The sequence below is a fragment of the Bombus vosnesenskii genome, unplaced genomic scaffold (assembly GCF_011952255.1).
Source record: "Bombus vosnesenskii isolate JDL3184/JDL3185 unplaced genomic scaffold, Bvos_JDL3184-5_v1.1 scf7180000013295, whole genome shotgun sequence".
NCBI classification, from domain to species: domain Eukaryota; kingdom Metazoa; phylum Arthropoda; class Insecta; order Hymenoptera; family Apidae; genus Bombus; species Bombus vosnesenskii.
In genome coordinates, this window is record NW_022882946.1 from 8,450,428 (window position 1) to 8,472,206 (window position 21,779).

Here is a 21,779-nt window from a genome sequence, read left to right on the forward strand (position 1 = left end):
CCAGAATGAAAACTGTCTAGGAATTACATATTCTATGTTCAAATTCCTAAGCTAATTATCATTGATAAGTGTAAAATTAAATTACGTTTTTTGTATCGTAACGTTACGTACAAAAAGTTAATAACGAATTACAAAATATACAATCCGCCTTTTCTAATTTGTCCAGTTACTACTAAACTCTAGAGAAAAGTGTTAGATTAAACAGATAAAACTAGATAGAAATTTAGGTAGACAGATAATAAAATTTCAATATCCTTATTTTCACAAAATATATAGAATAAGTAAATATTTCGTTCCTTCTTATTCGAGAAGATATATTTAAAAAGTTATTAATACATTTATTTTGAATTAGAAATTTGAGGTATTCGTAAAATAAATGTATTTATTTTAAATGTTAGATCCAATCAAAATGGCATTCTCAGAATGCTGTGCCTGATTGGTTAGAGTTTTATGTCACTTTGTATTTGACGTCTGACTTTATCGTCGTTGGGTCATATGATACTGTCACTCATTATAAGAAGTTTTTAATTTATTATCAAGTATTGTTCCTGTCAAAATTTGTTACGTGCCTTACATAAGCACAAGTGAATCAAAGTAATATTATTGAATATAGAAACAGTTTCATACAATCTGCAACAATGTCATTTTTTGGAGTAAATGTCAATCCATTTTCAACACCAGTAGGCCAGAAAATAGGTAAGTTTTATTATTTACCTTTACGAAATCCATCAAGTCCGTTATTTTATTATTATGTTAATAATCAGTTAATAAGTTCTTTTTATATGGACAACTATTTGTACATCAATATTAATGAATGCTTAAATACTTATAGATTTTTTCCATGTATATGTATATATCTTCAACATTCACATCATGAATCATGACCTATCTAACATCTTTTATTCCAATTAATAAATTATAACATCTTTATTTGTATATTTCAGAGCAAGCTACAGATGGTAGTTTGCCAAGTGAAAATTGGTCACTTAATATGGAAATATGTGATATTATAAATGAAACAGAGGATGGGCCAAGAGATGCAATTAAAGCAATTAAGCGTAGACTAAATCAGGCTGCTGGAAAAAATTATACTATAGTCATGTATACTCTTACTGTTAGTATTTATATATTTGATAATACTTACATTTCAGATAAAACATAGGCGATATTTAAAAGTTATTTTGTACAATTAAATAATATATATGTATGTAATATAAAGCATTTACTTCTTAACAGAATTAATTTTTCAAAATAATTTGCTTCTTTTTACAGTTATTTGAATTAGGTTTTAACCATACTTAGCAGCTATGATTAGTAGGTTAATGATAGCTGTTTTGTTAGAACTCATCTATTTCTTACTTCTAGTCTTCTTATTTTCAAATATCCATAAGCATTCATTTATATATGTTAATGGATGAATGCCAAAAATAGGTATTGGAGACATGCGTAAAAAATTGTGGAAAACGTTTTCATTCGCTTGCCTGTTCACGAGAATTTGTACAAGAATTGGTTAAGTTAATTGGACCAAAAAATGAACCACCAACAGCAGTGCAAGAAAAGGTCTTGAGTTTAATTCAAACATGGGCAGATACGTTCCGCCATCAGCCACATACCCAAGGAGTTGTTCAAGTATATCAAGAATTGAAAGTAAAAGGGATTCAATTTCCAATGACAGACTTGGATGCCATGGCACCTATTATCACTCCAGAACGAGTAAGCTTTTTTTTGTGGTGATATATGATCAAAAAATTATTGTTTTATATATTTTGTGATTATTATAATTTCTTTTTATTATAATATAATTGTAGAGTGTACCTGAGTCAGAACAAAATATCATGAATGTACCTACAGTTGAACAGCAATCAGTAACTTCTGTAACACCACAAGTCCAACAACTTCAAAACCAATCATCTGGACAAGTAGCTATATTGAATGAACAACAAATGGCTAAAATACAAAGTGAACTCGATGTTGTACAAGGAAACATGCGTGTCTTATCAGAAATGTTGGCATATTTTACAAGTTCAGATCAGAATAATAGTCAACAACCTGATCCTGCTGATCTTGAACTTTTAACTGTATGAATATAATTATTTGTCTTATATATATGAATAGCAGTAAATACCTTATAACAAATACCCATTAAAACAAATGCCTTTTCTATTCAACAATGTAATGCTGTATATATGAAATTGAAAAATATATTTTTATGTAAGGTAGACATATATATTTAAATTATAATACTTATCATTTGTAGGAACTTCATTCCACATGCAAAGCAATGCAAGAACGTGTTGTTGATTTAATTGGAAAGCTGGCACATGATGAAATGACAGCAGAATTATTGCGTATTAATGATGAATTAAACAATTTATTTTTGCGTTATTCTCGTTATACAAAAAACAAAGCTGTTGCTGCAAGTACTATTTTAGCACAAACAATTGGTCATCCTCCAAACATAGATTCTGCTTCATCAATTAATAAACAAGAAGCTGATTCTCTTATTGATTTATCTGATGAAACTGATACTTTAGAGAAAAAAATGACAGAAATAGGTAAGTATTATATTTGTAATAATTGAATAATGTTTGTGTGTGTGTGGATAATTCTTTTATATTAAATTACAGGCATAGCTGATAATATTGACCAAAATAGGATAGATCGGAAGGAGAAGAAAGAAGGTGATAGTGATGAATTTGATATGTTTGCACAATCACGGAATACATCTTACGAAACTGCAAAAAACAGGTTTCTAATATTAAATTAATTGCAACTTTTAAATGTGTACACCTAATATATAACTATCCACTTATTTTTATTGTAGCGGTAGCAAATATGAGGATAATTTGGAGCAGGTGAGCGGAGGAAGTCTCAGTACAGCGATTCTCAATCGCAATAATCCTAAGTATCCCCAGCAGACTGCTTCTACAGCTGCTTCTACTACTGCTACTTCTGTGCGTAATCCCTGTTCCTATAATTATTGCTAAGCATTTAGTTAATATCATGAATAATATAGATACTGATTATTATTGAAAAGAGTAAGATTATTACAAAACTTTTTATAAATTTAATTACACAATATTGCAAAATTATATTTTTGTAAGCAATTTAGTTACGATTTCATACAATGAGCTTAAAATTACTCTCATAAAGGTAAGAATATCATACTTACTACACATTGTAATATTAAAACGTTGTGATTATATTCTTATTCATTTAGTAGATTTATTTAGAAGTTGCTTCCTTTCACTGCTTTCTATAGCATGAAATAATTAATTTTCTCTTATGTTTCCTTTTGCTTTATTTTTGCCTATATATATGCATATGTTCAGATTCTTATTGTTTCGTTTGGTATGTTTATTTTTATTTTTTTGTTTCTTTCTTTTAATATTCAGCTGAACCGGGAATCTGAATTTAATGAGATGGCAGCCTGGTTAGATCATACGGTGAGTTATATATAACAATGAGATTAAAAATTTGTAGTATAATCATTTAACACATCATTAAAATTTTCTTCAAAATGTTCAATTATATGTAAATTGCATTTAATTATATTTCGTAGTTATTAAAACAACTTCTTTTTCAGCCAGGAGCACATGGTGATCAAGAATCTCTAACATCTTCAGAGTTCGAACGTTTCTTAGCAGAACGAGCTGCTGCTGCTGAAGCTCTACCAACTCTACCTACAACTACTACTAGTACAGGAAATACTACAAATTCTGAAAACTCTAACATTCAGCGTCAAATTAATAAGGATCAAGATAAATCTTTATTTGCTCTTTAAATGTAATTTTCATATTTACATTTTAGAAAACTGATGAAAATTAAATTTATTCTAATTCGGTCATCAAATACACTTTTTAATAAATCAATGCTTCTAATAATAATATTAATATTAGAAACATTGATAAAATAAGTTGAAGAAAACAATATAAAAAAAAGTAAAAAGAAAATGCTTTGTGCTTAAATGTACTTAAGAATAGAATTGATACTAAATGATCGTAAATTAGCATTTTATTACGTTGTAAAAATTTAATAACAATGAATAACTTATTTTAAAATAACCGTTACGCGTAAATATTATGTAATGCAAAAATAGGAGAAATACTAACTTATGTTATTTGTATATAAAAAGACACATTGTATGCAAAATAATATTCATATTACAATGTGTGGTCTCATGCCTTGGAACTATATAAGAATTATTAATTTATGCAGTTGCATTTTTCAAATTTGCGGATTTAAATAGAAAAAAATTAATATTTCATTTTGTGATCGATTTTGTTACGCTATAGATCGAAATATTTTTATATCTTAGATTTGTCGATCATTTGATATTTTGTATAAATATGATACGTTCATTATTATAGTAATTTTGATCTTTATGAAGTATTATTATTATAGAGTAATATAAATTTATCGATAGTATTGTTATAATTATGTAACGATATATTACAAATAACTAATATATTCTAAAATTATATTATAGGGATATCATTGGTAATAAGGAACGTTATGTAAATCTTATGTTTGTAATTTAAAATTATAGTTTTACTTTGAAGAAAGCAAACATATTGACAGTACTATGATAAGAACTAAAATTCTTTATGCAATTTTAAAGATGTGATAAATCATTATGAAACTATCTTTAAATGTTTGATTTTATAAGGCTGTATCCTTCTACCAATGAATATTTTATTTTAATATCAAATAGTCAAATATTTTTACTAAAAATATATTGCTTTTGACAAATAGTGCAGGTATAGCACTAAACATGTTAATTCTTTTATTCTAGAATAGATGAAATATTTAAGAATATTTCAAATAGATGTTTAAAACAAGATGAAAGAAAAATTAAATTTGCTTATTTGTGTGAATTGTATTTACTTCTACGTAAATACTTGTAATCTATGTAAGTAATAACATAAAAAATTATTCTTCTGTTTTATGTGATTATTGCAATTTTTATTGAATATTGTGAAAGAAATTAATTTTATATTTTTAATAATTTCTTTATATTTTAAAATTATACATCATTTTTTCGTTTTGTAATAAACTTTTCTAATATTCCAACATACTGATGATTATATTTAAAAATTCTAATCCTTATATAAAATTAATATAAAATTACAACATATCAAGATCTTCTATAATACAGTTATATAAATTACAATTTTATATTTATGTTAATATTTAATCAAGATCACAATTACAGACATTAGGTATTATTTATATCAACAATATTTCTATATTTTAAATTATTTTGATATTTGCAAATATATTATCGAATATAACATAAAAAGGACTGAGAAAATTGTGTCGTACTGTAAGTTTTTTTATTTAAAATTCTATTTTTCAAATAAATTTTTATTTTGTTAATCATAATTATATGATCGCATGACCTATTTTATAATAAAATAATATTCATATTAAATGGTTATCAAACAAATTTTCTTTATCAATATATACAATATAACATATTATATATGTATATAAATTATTTCTCTCTATCGTTTCACTATATGAAAAGATACATATCCACATTCAAATTTCTCATATTGGTCCATCGATGTGTAAGTACAGATACATATGTTCGTGAATATATATCATTGCGATACCACAAGCTAAGGTCACGTGGTTCACTCATCGTGTATTTCACGCTGATCATTTCAACCCGTGCGGTTGGTCTAATCGGTACCAGTTGAACGCACAGTATACAATTTGATTGATTCTATACTAATATTTCAAGATTGATCTCGGATGATCTGGTATCGAAAATATAGTTCAAAGTTATTGTTGTGCTTTTCTCATAAGAAACATGTATACTGTATCAAAAGGACCTAGCAAGATAGCCGCTAAGACACGAAGAGGTACAGATACCAGAAGAATTTTTAACTGTATTTATAAACAGTTATAATATCAACTTCGTTGAACATTATCATCTTTCAGGGATTAGTCAGAATCTTGAGAGGCTGGAAACTTTGCGTGATTTAACGAGAAAAGCAGATCCTGATGATGACCACGAGGCCACCCGGTAAGTAATGCTTGAACCCATGTTAACCCTGGTTCGTTTCTTTCCTTTCTCTTTTTGTAACTTTAGCATTTCGACATTACGCAATTCATAATTGTCCGTTGATAGTAAGCACGTGCAATTCCTATGTTGTATTCCTAGAAACTCGTAAATTATAATTCATAAAGTATTACACAATCATATCATTATCATATGCTTTTAGAAAAAAGTTATGTGATGTACTATGAGCAGTTTTTTCGTACATTAATATGTATAATAAAAACAAATATTATTTCACAGCCATGTGCCAAAACCAGTCTTTCACATGAATGGGAAATCTAAATTCGGTTCACAGAGGCATCAAATGCAAGAAGTTATTACACCTCAGCATGAAGAACTTATTAAATTTGTCTATGAATGTAGGTTAAACATTTCTGTTACTTGATTTTGAAAGTTATAACAAAATTTTTATTTCACAGTGTATAAGGAAATATATTTATACTGTATTTGTATTGCATAATATCATAACACTACAATTATAATTTTTATTTATCAGCATGGAATCAAGTTAATACACGACAAAGAACTGAGTCTTCTGATGGTTCAGATTGTTCAGAACCTTCCAGTAAGTTTTTTAAATCTAATTGAAGCAGACTGTAATTTTTTTACTTTTATTTACCTTTCTAAGCATTAAATATATATCTTGTGATTTGTATATCTTTGTGTATATACAAATTCATAAGTAACTAATTGAAATTTGATTAAATATTTATAATAAACAAAAATATTTTGTAAATTTCAGGTCCTAGTTCTATAGTGTATTACAATGATGGTGAACCAAATGATACCCTCCAAGGTAAGCTATAATTTCTCTCTTTTAAAAAAAGACTATATAATTGAGATAGATTAAAATAAATATACTATTTCAGATTTTAAACCATTTGATTTGGAATCATGGTGGGGTAAACGATTATTTAATAATATCACAAAGTCACTTTGAAAGACACAGAAATTTATAACAGTTATGGAAATACATCTTGAAGTAGTACAGAATGGCAAACAGTGCTAAAGATTAGCCTGTTTTGTAATTTAAAAGTAATTGAAGAATTAAGTGAATAACTGTGTAGAATTGAATCTAAAAATTAGAAATTAACATAATTTGTTGGATACCACAAAGTTGCAATTGACGAATTTAAACTGTTGTAGAATTCATACATAATTATTTGTTACAACGAATTTCTTGTATGAAATATCAACTTTTTATTATACATGCAACTTTAAAAATTAATTTGTTTGGAACTTTAAATACATATACATATGTAACTATAGAACAGCATTTTTTTGAATATTGTAAGGGATTATGATTGGTAACTTGCATGAGCTTAAATATGCATTATTATCAACACTATCCTTGAATTGTGATATAATAATACACATAAATTATATATTTCTGTTTGAAGCTGTTCCAAAATTTTGATTAATGTAAAATTGTACAGAAAATTTGTTCAAGTTCAGAAGATATTGCAAATTTATAAATTAACCGGTGAAAAATTAATGTGATACAAAGTACGATTGCTATTTCCGTTTGTAGATTTTTAAAGTAACGCAGGTAAAGATACAACTCATAAATACATACCAGATAGGGTTAGGCAAACACAGAAATCCCTGCGTGGTATGAATGCAGCGTGAAAATAATGAATTTTTAAGCATAGAATGATGTACATATTACATGCATTGTTTGTGTGAATGCATGACTACACTGCTGATATTGTTATGACAAATGTATCTAAATACATTTATATAAGCAAATTTTAGTATAACTTTGTAGACTGATAATGTTTAAGGTTGTTACATGATTATTAGACAAGATAAACCTTGTCACCAATGTATTTGCAACCTTTGCTTTCAAAGTTCTTATTTCATATTGATCTGACTTAATCTTATCTAATTATTAAATTTTTACTTTAAGTATTAAAAAAAATGATTATCAAAAATTTTTATATGAATTGATACTTTTGAAAAGCAGAGTTTGCAAAAGTAGTCAAAATGTAGTGCAACATTCGGCCATTTAAGGCTGAATCAAGCAGTTATAAATAAATACATCTTTATATACACGATATCTTTCTTAATCTTTTTACATTAACTTTGATACATTAAATTTCATAGTATTAATTTGATTTCTACATATTTTTAACAGCAAATAAATTTTAACATTAAATATAAAACTGTCAATTCATATGAATTTCTAAAGATTGATTATGTATAGGTTTCTAAATTATATATGTCTGTATTCAAATTTATAAAAACTAATTGAATTATTGTTTCATAATAAAATGAATAACAACATTATGTTTTGAGAAATAAGAAAAAAAAATATAGCCTATTATAAGGGATCAAATTGTACTTGCCTCAAATTAGGTAGGTTAACTGTTTAAATAACCTTTTCAATTTACAAATATAAGATATTGAAAGCAAATATTTAAAAACTATAAGTTATATTTTTAACATAATATAATATATTTATTATAAATATTTATTTAAGTTTATTCCACTAATATATGAAGGTAATATTTTTATGCAAAAGGATGTGTGAATTAAGAGAACAAGAATATGACTATTTTGATACAATAATGAATAAAAGTCTTATGGGAATGGCAAAAATACATAATAGTTTAATTGCATTAGAAGAATGTAATGCAATCTTACGTAAAGATTATGCAAATATGATTGGGAAGGTATGTAATTTGTCATGATTAAATAAAAATTTTAATTACGATATTATATGGCATTATAATAATAGGTTAAATTAATATCTGGTAGCAGAGCTGAAAATGAATTGATATATCCAGGAGTTGTGGGTCCTGGGATGTTAACAGCTGCAGTTTTAGGAAATACCTTTTCTGCACCTTCTGTTGATAATATATTAAGAGTTATTGAAGAAGTTGGATTTGATTACACTGAAGGTAATAAGATATAATTATATAATAAGATATTATTTTATATTATTAAATAATTAAATAAAATATATATACAGGTATATTGTTAATCGTAGAAAATTATGCAGAATATTCTATAAACTTTAATTTGGCAAAATTATATGCTGAACTAAAAGGGTATGTTGTTAGACTAATAACAATAAATAGCAGTGATATGCTTTATTTTGGTAATAGTGTAAAAGAACATAATCTTTTACCTACACTTTTTATATGTAAAATAGCTGGAGCTATGTCAGAAGAAGGAAAATGTTTAGATGAGATCTATTCTTTTTGTAATTCTATTACAAATAGTGGAGAAATAGTACTTTTAAAAACAGGTTACACAATTTTCTTTAAATTAAATTGTCTAATAATATAATATAAAGAAAAGATTATATTTTACAGATAATTATTTTGAAAATATAATTCATAAAGGATATAAATTGGAAATGTTTCCAAATTTAGTTAAACAAGTACTCAAACCACTGATAGATATATTAAATATAACATCACAAAATCAAACTAAAACAGATATACATGAAACCAAAAAGTTTTGTATTGGTCATGAGGTTGCAATTATAATAAGTAACTTTGGTATAAAAGAACTAGACATTTGAAAATTTTGCTTATCTTTTAAACCCTGTTCGTTACCTTGAAACATTTTCTATTCCTTAGGTTGCGGCCAAATACAAGGAAACATATTTATCTTAGAACTTTTGCAACAAATAGAAATAAATGGATTAAAACTAAAAAGAATATATATGAAAGAATTTATGAAATATTCAAATAGTAATGGTTTTCACATTTGTCTATTAAATCTTTCATTCAATACAATATTAATTAAATATTTAGATTTTCCAACATTTGTATCTACTTGGCCAGTAGCATTAGGTTTAGAGGCAATAGAAACTAAAAAGGTATTGTAAAATTTATGGAATTAGCTTCTTCTCTATTTTTCAATTTATATTATATTTTAACTTGAAACTAAAATTAATTTCTAGCATGACAAAACAAAATTAATTACATTAAAAAAGGACCATAAGGTAATTACATTCTATTAGTGCATTATGGAAGATGTAGTATAATAAAATCTCAATGATTGTGTAGAATATGGACTGGAATATTTTAAATTTACAAGGACCAACAATGAATCATAAAACTAGTCAAACATTTTTATTAATCATATCAATGGCATGTGAAGCAATAATAGCATGTGAAAGACAATTGAATATAATGGATCAAAAATATGGCAATGGAAATTATGGTACAAGTCTTGCATGTGGAGCTAAAGCTATACAAAATGCTGTTCAGGTTGGATATTAAATATGTTTTAAAAAAACACACATAATGGAATTTTAATTAAAACATTTTACAGAAAAATGAATTATTGGGAACAAATTTATATATAACATTTTTACAAATTAGTCATATCATTCAAAAGACAGTGAGTGATATACGAGGAAGGCTATATTTTTTATTTTTTTTCTATATTGCTGAAGTAAGATATAATATATTATGTTTAACTTTTCGGTTGCATATATGGTTAACTCCTTAAATGTATAATACATTTTAGGCTTTTTCAAAATATGAAAATGATAAAGAGATAACAGTAGATGTATGGTTACATGTGTTAATTATTGCAAATAAAGCAATTGAACAATTTAAAGCATCCTCTGTAGGTGACCAAATTCTATTAACGACTTTAACAGCAGTACAGATAGATTTACAAAATGCATTAAGTAGAAATGTGGATCCTATTGATGCATTTGGAATAGCTGTGAAAGCCGCTGAAAATTTTACTACAAATGTTTTGTATACACAATCTTCTCATGTAAAAAATATAAAATATTATAGTTTACTTCACAAATTTTAGTTTGTAATAATATATTAAAATAAGAAAAATTTATTTAAAATCTATTTCAGGAACTCAAATATCCTGATCCTCAAGCACATTCAGTAGGTATATGGATGAGAGCTGCATATGAAGGCACTAAATTAAAATTAATTTATTGCAATACAAAATAATAAATTTGTAATAAGTATCTCATAAGTATTATTAGTTATATTAATATTAAATATATTAATACATGAGAAAAGAAATTAATAAATATTTAATGATATTACATGTTACACCTTAGATGAAGCGATATTCATTATGCTACATAAATATATTTCTGCTTTTACTTATATGTACGAGGTCATCAAAACTATGAGTGTATGCGTGAGCAGGCATCATACAAACGAATGATATAAATGTATGTTCAGATATGTATAAAAGACTATCATAATGTCACGTGTTCTTGGCTTCTCTTCATTTCTGTCTTATCACGTGAAAAAGCTGAAAAAAATTAATTTCGTTGTTTCAAAACGTGAACTAAAAATTAATAAATAATACACTCACACTGTGTTTTTATATTAGATACATTTTATATCTGACATTATGAACAGAGGTTATGTTTAAAATTATAATTCTAACTTTCTAAATTCTTAAATATGTATAACATTTAAATATTTTATTTAAATCTTGCGAATATATTGCGTTATTTATACGCACACACACATACACATAATACATAATGTGTGTGTTTAAGATGATAAGAGTGATAAGGATATAAAAATATATGAACAGTAAATTTGTAACACTCATATAAAAAAAACAGTAATATTAACAATGAATGCTGTGATTGCTTTATGTATTTTCTGTGAATCACATGGACCTAAAGTGATATTTACAACTCAATCATATCGTAATTATGATAATCAAAGTACAGAGAAACTGAAATTCTATGGTCCAAAAGAAATACTAAGACGAAGTCAAAGTGTTATGGAAGATGGACAGCATGAATGTGAAGGATGTCAAAGTATTGGTAATGTGAAATATTTAAGTAATGAACATGAAACAAGGACATCATTTCTTTCTGCTCAGCAATCATTAACTCAAGATATTTGGTGCTTGCTAAAGCATGCATGCTTTAGGTATAATAATTATGAAATATTCCTTCGTATTTTTTAAATATATATTTTATATATATAATAACATGAATTTATATATTACTCAATCCTCTAAAATTTGATAATCATATGTATGTTTTAATTTTTTAAGGAGTCTAAGCTGTGAAGTACATCCTGGTAAAGAAGGTGTTTGCTACTTTGGAGATGAATATAGGGGGCATGTTTTAAGTCATACATTTACATTAAAAGATGCCCAGGTGAATTATGCAACGAAAAAGCATGTTTGGTAGCTATTACAACAAATTATTCAAACCATGTCATTAATTATAATTTTAAATTTTTAGAAAGGAATTTAGAAAGTAATTCATCAATATTAAGGTATTCTCTTTTTCTTTTTACAGGCAAGAGGTTTTCGTAAATGGTGCAGTTTTATTGTTTTCATGAGGGATAAACAATTTCTGTTAAATATGTGGCCCTTTTTAGTTGATAATTTAAAAGAAGTAATTCGAGAATTACAAGATTTTGCTGAAAAGAAGTACAATGCAGAAGAAGCAGAATGTCCACAAAGAGTTGTTCGTTTATCAACAGCCAACAATGGACCAGGATTATATAATAATTCAAACAGACAGCCTAGAACTTTTAGTGATATAACCAATGAGAAACATGTTTTTATAAGGTCTGTTTTATAGTTATGGGATAAGTATTCAATACTTACAAAATAGAATATTAATAAATTACAATTAAACCAGAATCCACATGTGGCTGGTATGGATTCTTAGTGCAGGAGCAAGACATTTCATAGAAATTTTTCCCATGAGCTTATTAGATGATGAATTAAATTACAATTTGGAGGATCAAATTGGTTAGCATCACAAAAAATACCACATTTATAAAGAATATATACTTGAATTTATTTCATCAAATAGCATTTCTCATTGTTTAGAAACTGAAGATGGATTTACTTTAGTAAATGCCAAATTACCTGTAAATTTAACTTTAAACTCAAATGAACCAGAGACAACACTTGAATTCTCAGAGGTCTCAGGGAAATCTACTACAGTGATACTTAAAGATTTGAGAGCTGTACTGGGGAAGGATCAATTTAGACAACTTTTATATTCTAGTTTAACAGGCGTTCAAATTTTGGTAAGAGGTCCAAACATTGAAAGATTGGAATCTTTATATGGACTTAGTTCTCTTATTCCACGTGCATGTAGAAGAGTTAAGACTCAAGCGACAGAATATATGGATCCTAATAAGTGTAACTTTATTGGTATGTACATTATTGTTACAAAGATATTAAGATATAGATATTTTATTAAATATTTTATAAATAATCACATTAATTTCAGGTGTTGACACGTCAGTAGCTGTTCCTTTACCTTGTGCAAATGTATGTAGATTAGATATTGTTACTGATGAACACAAAGTTGAAAATTCAAGTTCACATATTGTTAGATGGACAGGAACATTGCCACTAAAGTTACCAACGTTATTAACAAAAATTGAAAAATCACTTGAAAATGAGAAACTTGGAAATTCGACCTTAAAGGCACATTTTGCTGCACTACAAGAGGAATGGGCAAAGTACAATTATATTGTGTATTTTATATTAATATTCAACAATATTTCTTGTGTTAACTGTGAATTCTTATTATAATTGTAGCATTGCCAAAGTAGTTCATGCCATGCGAGGACGTGGTCATAGTGGTGATCTCTCTGGACTTATGCTTAGTTTAGGTGCTGGACCTCATGATAAAAAATTATTAGATACTTGGTCAATGGGATTGCCACCAAATCCGGCATAATCATTTAATTAATTTATCATGTTTTATACAATGTAGAATATTGGGTAATATTTAATTTAATATATAAAGTGTATTCTCTCTTATTTGTTCATACAATATTTAAGTATTCAAGGTTGTGCATAATTTTTTATTTATAATATAGTCAACACATAACGAATATTGATATCAGTATAAAATAAATTATCTTACATACGTCACTTAATAATTAAGATTTGATATCCAGTTTTATAAAATCATATAATATCTACATGAAATTTTTTGATAAAATTGATATCAAAATAAATTTTAATGGAGATTTCGCTCACTTTTGATAAGTAATTGCTTATCTTCATAAATAATCGACCCATGTCTTATATGTCTATGTAACTGTAACGTACCTTTCATTAAATATAATTTATTTAGTAGGTTGTATTTATAGCGATTTTAATTCCTTCACATTTCAATTTAAATGTTCAAAAAATATCTCGAAAACGAATATAGCTTCAACATTTTGTGAAATGTTATTTGTTGTATGTCATAAAAATATTAAAAATCGATAACTTTCAAAGAAAAAATTAAATTGCTTAATTGCATTAATATTCCTTTTTTATATTCAGTGTCTTAATTTTTATGATTATTTAATTTTAGTGAATATAGTAATATATTCAATTTACTAAAACTACAGTGTATTGTTATAAATATCTAATAAAAGCATTTTCCGAAATGGAAATTCAACCGCAACCGACGTATCGTCGCAAGTCATGTATATTCGAAGACTTTAAAAAGTTTAATATTTCTGAACAACGTTTTGAACAACAGTATTGTAGTATTTATAAAGCAAGATTAAAAGCATTAAAAGATTACCTTTTGCAAAAAGCGAAAATTAAATGGGGTAGATATTTTTATATAAATTACATTTGTTATCATTTTAGGTTATATTTTTTTATATCTAATATTTTGCTGTAGGACACAATAAAATAGTTACTCTTGAACAACTTAGTGAAAGAAACGAAAATGATACTTGTATTATAATAGGCACTTTATACAAACATCAAGAGTTGAAACCATCGTTATTACGCGAACTTAGTACCGAACTTCAATTACAAACCCAACCAGCTAGAGCAAATTATGCATCATTTAAAGATATATTGTACTTGGAAGATGAAACATTACGTATTAAATTGGTTGATAATCATATAAATATTCAAGATGTAGTTACTGGTATTGTTTGTGCTGTATTGGGACATGAACTAAAGGATGGTGAACTTTCAGTAAATATCTTCTTTTATACAATTTACAAAAATAATTAAAATTACAAAGAAATACATAATGTAATTAAAGTAAAAATTGTAATTTAGATTTAGTTTGATATTTTGTCTTTTTGATTTGATTGAGTTTTGCTCTTTTTTTCTTTTATAAAATGTATTGATTCCAGGTAATAGATTGGTGTTTGCCAGGATGTTGTCCAAAATTATCAATATTTGATCGGCCACTAGAAACGCAAGGAAAGATTTTAATAATTTCAGGTCTAGATCTAGCAAATAATTTACAATCGTTAAGTACAGATTTATTATTTGAATGGATCACTGGAATGATTGGTTGTGAAGAAGTTCATAAAGATGTGGCATCTATTGTGTGTATTATTATAGCAGGTATTTAATGTGTATTAATAATAATAGTATTTGCAATAAATAACAATAATATTAACATAGGAAATAGTGTAAGAGGATCTGTGGAGACCCACAATTATAAAAATTATTTTGAGACAAATGCACATGATGCAGCGATATTTAAAGAGACTGCAAACATAACGCATAAATTGGATAACTTTCTTCATCCTATCATACAATGTTGTCCCATAATATTAATGCCTGGAGAATTTGATCCAACATGTCATACATTACCTCAACAACCACTTCATCCATGCATTTTGCCACAATGTTTCAGGTAATGTAAAACATATGTGTATATGACAGAATATCATAATATTGTTAATATTTATATTATATAGGTTTAAAAGTTTTTATGGAGTTACTAATCCATGGATTGGTAGTATAAACTCTCGCATTGTAGCTGGATCCAGTGGTCAACCAATTATAGATATCATGAAAGTTGCTGGACTTGTTGATATTTCACCTTTAATGTGGTTAGAACGTACGTTACTTTGGCGACATTATGCTCCAACTGCACCAGATACTATACCAGCTTATCCATCTAGCACAATTGATCCATTTATTATAACAGAATGTCCTGATATATATTTTGTTGGTAATATGGAGAAGTACGATACCAAATTATTCACAGGTAAATATATTCTTTATTCATTCTTATTTCTATATTTATAATGAAGAAATAGTCTTGGTAAAATAAAATATGTATTCACAGCAGATGAAGGACAAACAATACGATTGATTTGTATTCCAACATTTTCTAAGACACAAACAGGTGTGTTAGTTAATTTACAGGATTTAGAAACCTGGCCTATTTCCTTTGCTGTGAATTAATTTCTTAAAATATTTAATTATTTTAAAACAATGACATTGGACAATGCAATATAGTAACATTAGATAATGCAATATATAATAATATATTCATATAAGAAAATAATCAGTTTTCTTAAATAATCTCTCCATAATTTGTACATGGCAAACATATTATTTATTCTTCTAATGAAACGATTTTATTTGTATACCTTTTTCATGTTTTTATGTAATCTTTACTTATAGAGATAAAAAGGAAAAGAACATGAAAATAAGTACATAAGTAAAATATATCTTTATTTGCCTTTTACTTATACATAAATATATGAAAAAACAAACTATAATATATATTCACATAACAAATTATAACATATATTCTATAAATAATTCATATTTGGTAACATTTATAGTATTCTTAAATGCTTGTACATATATATTATAAGTATTCTTAATTATTACATTAACAGTATTTAATTCAATATATGGAACAATATACCATGCAATTCATAATTTTAAAACAATTTAAATAAAGTATTTTGCTATAATCATATTAATATTTCTTAATACTACACAACATATATATAGTAACTACTAGAATATAATACTGCTTCATTTCATGAAAATAATAATATTCTTTGGCACTGTATTTTCAATAATACTGCTAAAAGATATAAATAAAACTAAATTAAATGAGATTAGAATTATATATGAATTTATTAATTCTTTGATCTATTATTTAATCAGATATATGAGGATAAATCTTGAATGGAAAGATTTACATAAAGTAAAATTTAACAGCTTTTCGATACTGCTATTAATGTAAAATATTTGTTATTATTTCTGAGGCCTGCAGTGTTTTTAGAATTGTTTCTTTACGTGTATGAATAATTATTCCAATAAATATTGATATTTCCCTAACTACGGGATTTTGAAGGAATAGGAATATTCATATTTAGACAAATATTTATGTTCTTAGATGATTCTTGAGATTGAGAAACTTCTGACTGTGAATCTATAGTTTTTTCTTCACTTCTCATTGCACATATCACATCTGTGAGAGCAACTATATAATTTTTTGCCAAAGTTAAGGTTTCAATTTTGGATAATCGTCTTTCCTTTGATACATGTGGAATTACCTCACGTAAAGACTACAAAATACAACCATTTATGTTTTTCTACAAATAGATAATTTTTGTTACAAATTACTACAGTTATATCTACCTGAAAAGCATCATTTAAACTATGCATTCTCATTCTTTCTCTCTCATTACTTTCCAATCTTCTAAGGGTTCTTTGTCTAGGTGTTGTCCCTTTAGATGAATTTGATAACTTTAGTCCGGATTTTTTAGTTCGCTTACTGTTCTTGTGTACTGTTTTATTAGTCCGTGTTTGTTGTTTAGGCCATTTTCCCTCCCAGTTATTCCTATTCATCACTTTGGATGTCATTCAGAGATTTCCTTCTTAAAAGTGTCATGTATTATTTATAGGATAAAGTCACACTTTGATTAATTATTTTTTATTATTCCTTGTTAATGTTAAATAATTTAAATATTTAATTATTTCACAAACAATATTTCAAGGTCAATGTATAGATAAATAAATATCCTTACTTTTATAGAAAAGAATAATATTTTTAGTATACAAATTAAATAAAAAATTGTAATATCTAAAAGTAAGATTGAAATGTTATTTATATACTTACAAGTAAGATACTTTGTTTCACTATTAACAGATCAATGGAGAAATAAAGTATAAGGATAATGAATATGTCTAAATTTGTTAATATTCTTGAAACGCGAGTGTCTCGTTACGCTTTTCTTCGATATATTTGGAAGCAAAACAAGATTACAGTTATCTTATATTATGTGGTACATTTTCAAATATTTGAATCAACTGTACACTGCCGCGTGTACTTGTTGAGCCACGTTGGAATGACGACTAACGTAGCGATGCCGGGGTGCGGCCGAAACAGCCTTCCACCCCCGGGAACTATGTGATCTACCCTGTGACCTTTTCTTAATAACTTTTTCGTAAAACATTGTTTGTTTCTCATAAATTTTCATTTGTGTATATAAAATTAATTTACGATATAATATTTATTTGAAAATATTTCTGTTTAAGTTGCTTGTAATAGCGCAGCGCTAACAAAAGTAAAAATTAAATAATATTCTGCGAAATTGTAATTTTTTATTTACGATGTAACACATAGATTATAAACTATAATTTTGTGAAAATATGTGTAATCGGCTGTAGTAATGTTAAATATAAATCTTTTAATAATTTGTAAATTCTAGGATTGAAAAATTTGGTAATTGTGTAAAAATTATATTTGCGACATACACTTATTACTCACATTCATAAAAGGTACTATATAGATGTGCAGCTACAGGTGGGCGTATGACGTAATTCGCCCACGCGGACATTTCTATAATCACACCACTACTCATGAAGGTAGCGTGAAATACAGTTAAACGTATCATATATGTTTGTTGCATATAATATATTAAATGTAAATTTTGTTGCATATAATATATTAAATGTAAATTTTGTTGCATGTAAAATAAAATATATTAAAAACTAAACAATAAATAATCATTACCTTTGTTACTGAATTTATAACAAAGTAATATTGGGTCAAAAAGCATTTGTAAATTATTAAAATCTTAACAATATTATTAACCATTTTTTGAATAATACTTAAAAGATAAAACTTCTAATGGTATTAAGTTAAATATAAATTAATCTTTATTGTTTATGTTTTATCTTTACATTTACCACAACAAGTGTTAGTTTGTTTTTCTAATTCAGATTCTTTGTAATTAGGAGTCCATGGCCCAAGACTAGCTGAAGCATAAAAATCCATAGGATATGGCTTATCATTATTAAAATTTATCATTTTTAAAGCAGCAGCTCCTTCATATGGTGTGAGAAAAGGTTTTTCAAACGCTGTTCCCCAATCTATACTTAATCGTGGACATGCAATCTGTAATATAGGAATCATACAATATAAATTCATCATAATTATGAAAATATAATTAAGAGAACAAATTTTATATTTATAAACAACCTGTATAAAAGCATCAACGCCTTTAAATAATTTAATTTTATCTGGAAATATTTCTGAGAGCAATATAATAACATTTTTCTTTCCCAATAAATTAATTCTAGTTTCCAAATTTTTCAAAACATTAAGATTTCCTTGTCTTCCTAAAGTACCAAGTATTAATCCAAATTTTCCAATCTCTTTTGCATGTTCAATTGCTGCTAATCTAGTTTTTAGCATTTGTTCATGATCATAAAATTCTTCTGTCAATTTCTTCTCATAGGGATCATATCGAAATGCCCTTAATTTTGGATTAGCAATCATTGCTGCTTCTAAGTGAAACCTACCATCTCCTACATAGATAACTACATCAGCACACCGAATCTGTGGTGCCGTACAACCTAAAATCTTTAAGCAATAATATGATTTATTTATGATGTAAAGATTACAATACACGCAAAAGGATATATATGTAATTTGAGTCTAGCCTAATAAGATATACAAATATCAATACCTCGCCAGGACTTAATGGTTTACTTTGTGGAGTAGATACTTCATAACCATTTCTTCTCATCTCCATTGCAATTGCTTGTAATGTGCCAGCAAATTGTATAGTACTTACAAGTCCAATTTTTGTTGTAATTGATAATGTAGCTTGTAAGCATTCAATACAATGTGAAGTATCAATTTTTATGTTAACAAATATATAAAGTACTTTAATACCAACAGTTTGATCAATTGGTATTAAGCAAGAATGGCCATAATGAATTAAAAAATCTGCACCTAATGCTTTTGCAGTATAATCATCTATACAACATGCTCCTGTATCAATTATATTAGTTTTTATTTGGAATTATATATACTTATACAATATATATTTAAATTATGTATTTTAGAAATTAAAAAGTACATAGAAAACCTACAATTAAATAATCTTTTTATTAATACACAACAATAAAATTCCTTACCATAAGTAACATCTCCCATTATAATAGTTTCTGCATCTGTAAAGTCTTCAATAATATCAGCTAGAGTTGTAGCATACATTAGAAGTCCTTCAGGCATTTGTAATGCAACTCTTTTAGCTTTGACTTCCCTAATTCTCCATACTGATTTGTGTATTTCAAAATTGTAATTACAGGGTAACGCAGCAATTGCTGCATTTAACAATGAATTGTTTAAAATTTCTTCAGGTATTTTATTTATTTTAACTGGAGCTTTAAATACCTTACGAACAGGTTTCGCTTTAATTATCACAACAGAATCAGATTTTTCGCTCATGATTGCAATTTTTTTCAATAATTTTATTAACCCTAAAATTTATATCTACGTTTCTGTTAAAAAATGTTTAATATAAGGGTATATTATACGAATATGATTCATTTATTTTGTATATAATATATAGAATTCATAATGTACAAGCTTATTCTTTATTCATTTCGATAGAAATTTACGATACCTATTATTAAAATTTTCTTCTATCCAAAAACTAAAAACGAAAGGTTATAAATTATCCTAACCTTTTAAATTGAACGAACCCGCAATGAACTTCGAAGTGACAGTTGACAACGACGCCCTCTTCTTTAAATGTATACTTTATGAATAAAAATATTTTGTCTTGTTCAATTTGCAACAAAAGAAAATAGAAGTTTTATAAAAATAATATAATAATAGTAATAATAATAATAATAATAATTACTATTATTCTGAATATTAAATGATATTATATTTTGTTTTCATAACTACCTACTTCAAAACATATTATTAATGAATATGTTATTCATATAACTATTATAAAACTATTATTTTTATATATTACTGAATCTTCAAAATTTTGATATAAATTTTTTATTTTCTTTAATAAAATTATAGTAAATTTTTTATTGTACTAGAAAAAAATGTTTTTAAGGTCCCACCGAGATTTGAACTCGGATCGCTGGATTCAAAGTCCAGAGTGCTAACCATTACACCATGGGACCAGTTATACTAAACGTTTTTATTTTTTAAGATTTTACCGTGTAATTAATTATCTTAATACATTAAATTATATGATTTTGTTAAGTTGTTTGTTGTACTAACAATTAAACGATTGTAAATTATATTTCATTATACGTGTTACATTATATTAAGAGAAATATAATGGGTCACTGTACATATTATACTTATTTATTGTTGCCTGTTGTACTTCTATGCATATATAGTTCAATTTAAAAATTCTTGTAATTGTATACAGTAATCATAATACAATACATAATCTTCCAAATTAGCAGTTTATAAATTTTTAATAAAAACTTGTAATTACAAAACTCTTTCTAATTATATTTAACTTAATTAAACATTTTTGATAAGATACGTATTATAAAATATATACATAAGTTTGTTTACATAAAAGTCTTGTACGTCAAGAATGAAAAGAATACGTTAAGAAAATAGTAAGAAAAAGAACAAGGGAAAAGATCTAATACTGTTACATAGTAGAATTATTTTAAATTTATTTTTATAATAGAACATTTGAATAACATTTTACTTAGA

The 21,779-nt window shown here is 26.2% G+C and overlaps 6 protein-coding genes, 1 long non-coding RNA gene and 1 other non-coding gene across 15 annotated transcripts; 4 read left to right on the forward strand and 4 right to left on the reverse strand.

The window, feature by feature from the left end:
* Positions 1-52: 52 nt before the first annotated feature.
* LOC117233434 (TOM1-like protein 2) lies at positions 53-4,647 on the forward strand. Of its 4 annotated transcripts, none has more exons than XM_033493751.1 (9): positions 53-696; positions 945-1,114; positions 1,432-1,713; positions 1,809-2,078; positions 2,258-2,555; positions 2,628-2,748; positions 2,825-2,954; positions 3,396-3,446; positions 3,587-4,647. In XM_033493751.1, exons 1-9 carry the CDS (start codon positions 639-641, stop codon positions 3,782-3,784), a joined length of 1,578 nt encoding a protein of 525 aa, XP_033349642.1. In that variant the 5' UTR covers positions 53-638; the 3' UTR covers positions 3,785-4,647. The 4 variants fall into 4 exon arrangements, 3 of the variants coding, with proteins under 3 accessions (XP_033349642.1, XP_033349644.1, XP_033349643.1); XM_033493753.1 differs by having other exon boundaries at positions 2,825-2,855; positions 3,587-3,818; XR_004493312.1 differs by having other exon boundaries at positions 54-696; positions 3,224-3,446; positions 3,587-3,714.
* Positions 4,648-5,555: 908 nt separating this feature from the next.
* On the forward strand, positions 5,556-8,124 carry LOC117233439 (MAPK regulated corepressor interacting protein 2). The gene is made up of 6 exons (XM_033493761.1): positions 5,556-5,870; positions 5,950-6,034; positions 6,311-6,429; positions 6,567-6,635; positions 6,813-6,866; positions 6,940-8,124. Exons 1-6 carry the CDS (start codon positions 5,819-5,821, stop codon positions 7,008-7,010), a joined length of 450 nt encoding a protein of 149 aa, XP_033349652.1. The 5' UTR covers positions 5,556-5,818; the 3' UTR covers positions 7,011-8,124.
* A 268-nt stretch (positions 8,125-8,392) lies between these two features.
* LOC117233440 (triokinase/FMN cyclase) lies at positions 8,393-13,947 on the forward strand. Its single transcript, XM_033493762.1, has 17 exons — positions 8,393-8,745; positions 8,811-8,973; positions 9,045-9,323; positions 9,391-9,579; positions 9,661-9,902; positions 9,987-10,028; positions 10,093-10,296; positions 10,361-10,483; positions 10,559-10,816; positions 10,909-10,970; positions 11,812-11,961; positions 12,089-12,194; positions 12,339-12,613; positions 12,687-12,799; positions 12,881-13,210; positions 13,290-13,524; positions 13,604-13,947. The coding sequence occupies exons 1-17, from the start codon at positions 8,569-8,571 to the stop codon at positions 13,743-13,745; spliced, it is 3,090 nt and encodes a 1,029-aa protein (XP_033349653.1). The 5' UTR covers positions 8,393-8,568; the 3' UTR covers positions 13,746-13,947.
* Positions 11,080-11,684, reverse strand: LOC117233441. The gene is made up of 2 exons (XR_004493314.1): positions 11,387-11,684; positions 11,080-11,323 (listed from the first exon to the last, which is right to left on the reverse strand). It is a non-coding gene; the product is annotated as an uncharacterized LOC117233441 (long non-coding RNA).
* A 432-nt stretch (positions 13,948-14,379) lies between the features above and the next one.
* Positions 14,380-19,159, forward strand: LOC117233436 (DNA polymerase delta subunit 2-like). Of its 3 annotated transcripts, XR_004493313.1 has the most exons (7): positions 14,380-14,616; positions 14,691-14,995; positions 15,160-15,376; positions 15,437-15,671; positions 15,736-16,028; positions 18,499-18,655; positions 19,028-19,159. XR_004493313.1 is itself a non-coding variant. In XM_033493755.1 (6 exons), exons 1-6 carry the CDS (start codon positions 14,448-14,450, stop codon positions 16,226-16,228), a joined length of 1,269 nt encoding a protein of 422 aa, XP_033349646.1. In that variant the 5' UTR covers positions 14,380-14,447; the 3' UTR covers positions 16,229-16,394. The 3 variants fall into 3 exon arrangements, 2 of the variants coding, with proteins under 2 accessions (XP_033349646.1, XP_033349645.1); XM_033493755.1 differs by lacking the exons at positions 18,499-18,655; positions 19,028-19,159 and adding an exon at positions 16,110-16,394 and having other exon boundaries at positions 14,760-14,995; XM_033493754.1 differs by lacking the exons at positions 18,499-18,655; positions 19,028-19,159 and adding an exon at positions 16,110-16,394 and having other exon boundaries at positions 14,381-14,616.
* On the reverse strand, positions 16,588-18,250 carry LOC117233438 (protein dimmed-like). Of its 3 annotated transcripts, none has more exons than XM_033493760.1 (3): positions 17,907-18,250; positions 17,426-17,661; positions 16,589-17,352 (listed from the first exon to the last, which is right to left on the reverse strand). In XM_033493760.1, exons 2-3 carry the CDS (start codon positions 17,648-17,650, stop codon positions 17,119-17,121), a joined length of 459 nt encoding a protein of 152 aa, XP_033349651.1. In that variant the 5' UTR covers positions 17,651-17,661; positions 17,907-18,250; the 3' UTR covers positions 16,589-17,118. The 3 variants fall into 3 exon arrangements, with proteins under 3 accessions (XP_033349650.1, XP_033349651.1, XP_033349649.1); XM_033493758.1 differs by having other exon boundaries at positions 16,590-17,352; positions 17,426-17,664; XM_033493759.1 differs by lacking the exon at positions 17,907-18,250 and having other exon boundaries at positions 16,588-17,352; positions 17,426-17,680.
* LOC117233437 (2-(3-amino-3-carboxypropyl)histidine synthase subunit 1) lies at positions 18,927-20,782 on the reverse strand. The gene is made up of 5 exons (XM_033493756.1): positions 20,768-20,782; positions 20,216-20,560; positions 19,762-20,069; positions 19,272-19,655; positions 18,927-19,187 (listed from the first exon to the last, which is right to left on the reverse strand). The coding sequence occupies exons 2-5, from the start codon at positions 20,526-20,528 to the stop codon at positions 18,957-18,959; spliced, it is 1,236 nt and encodes a 411-aa protein (XP_033349647.1). The 5' UTR covers positions 20,529-20,560; positions 20,768-20,782; the 3' UTR covers positions 18,927-18,956.
* Positions 20,783-21,154: 372 nt separating this feature from the next.
* Trnaq-uug lies at positions 21,155-21,226 on the reverse strand. Its single transcript has one exon. It is a non-coding gene; the product is annotated as a tRNA-Gln (tRNA).
* Between the last annotated feature and the right edge of the window lie 553 nt (positions 21,227-21,779).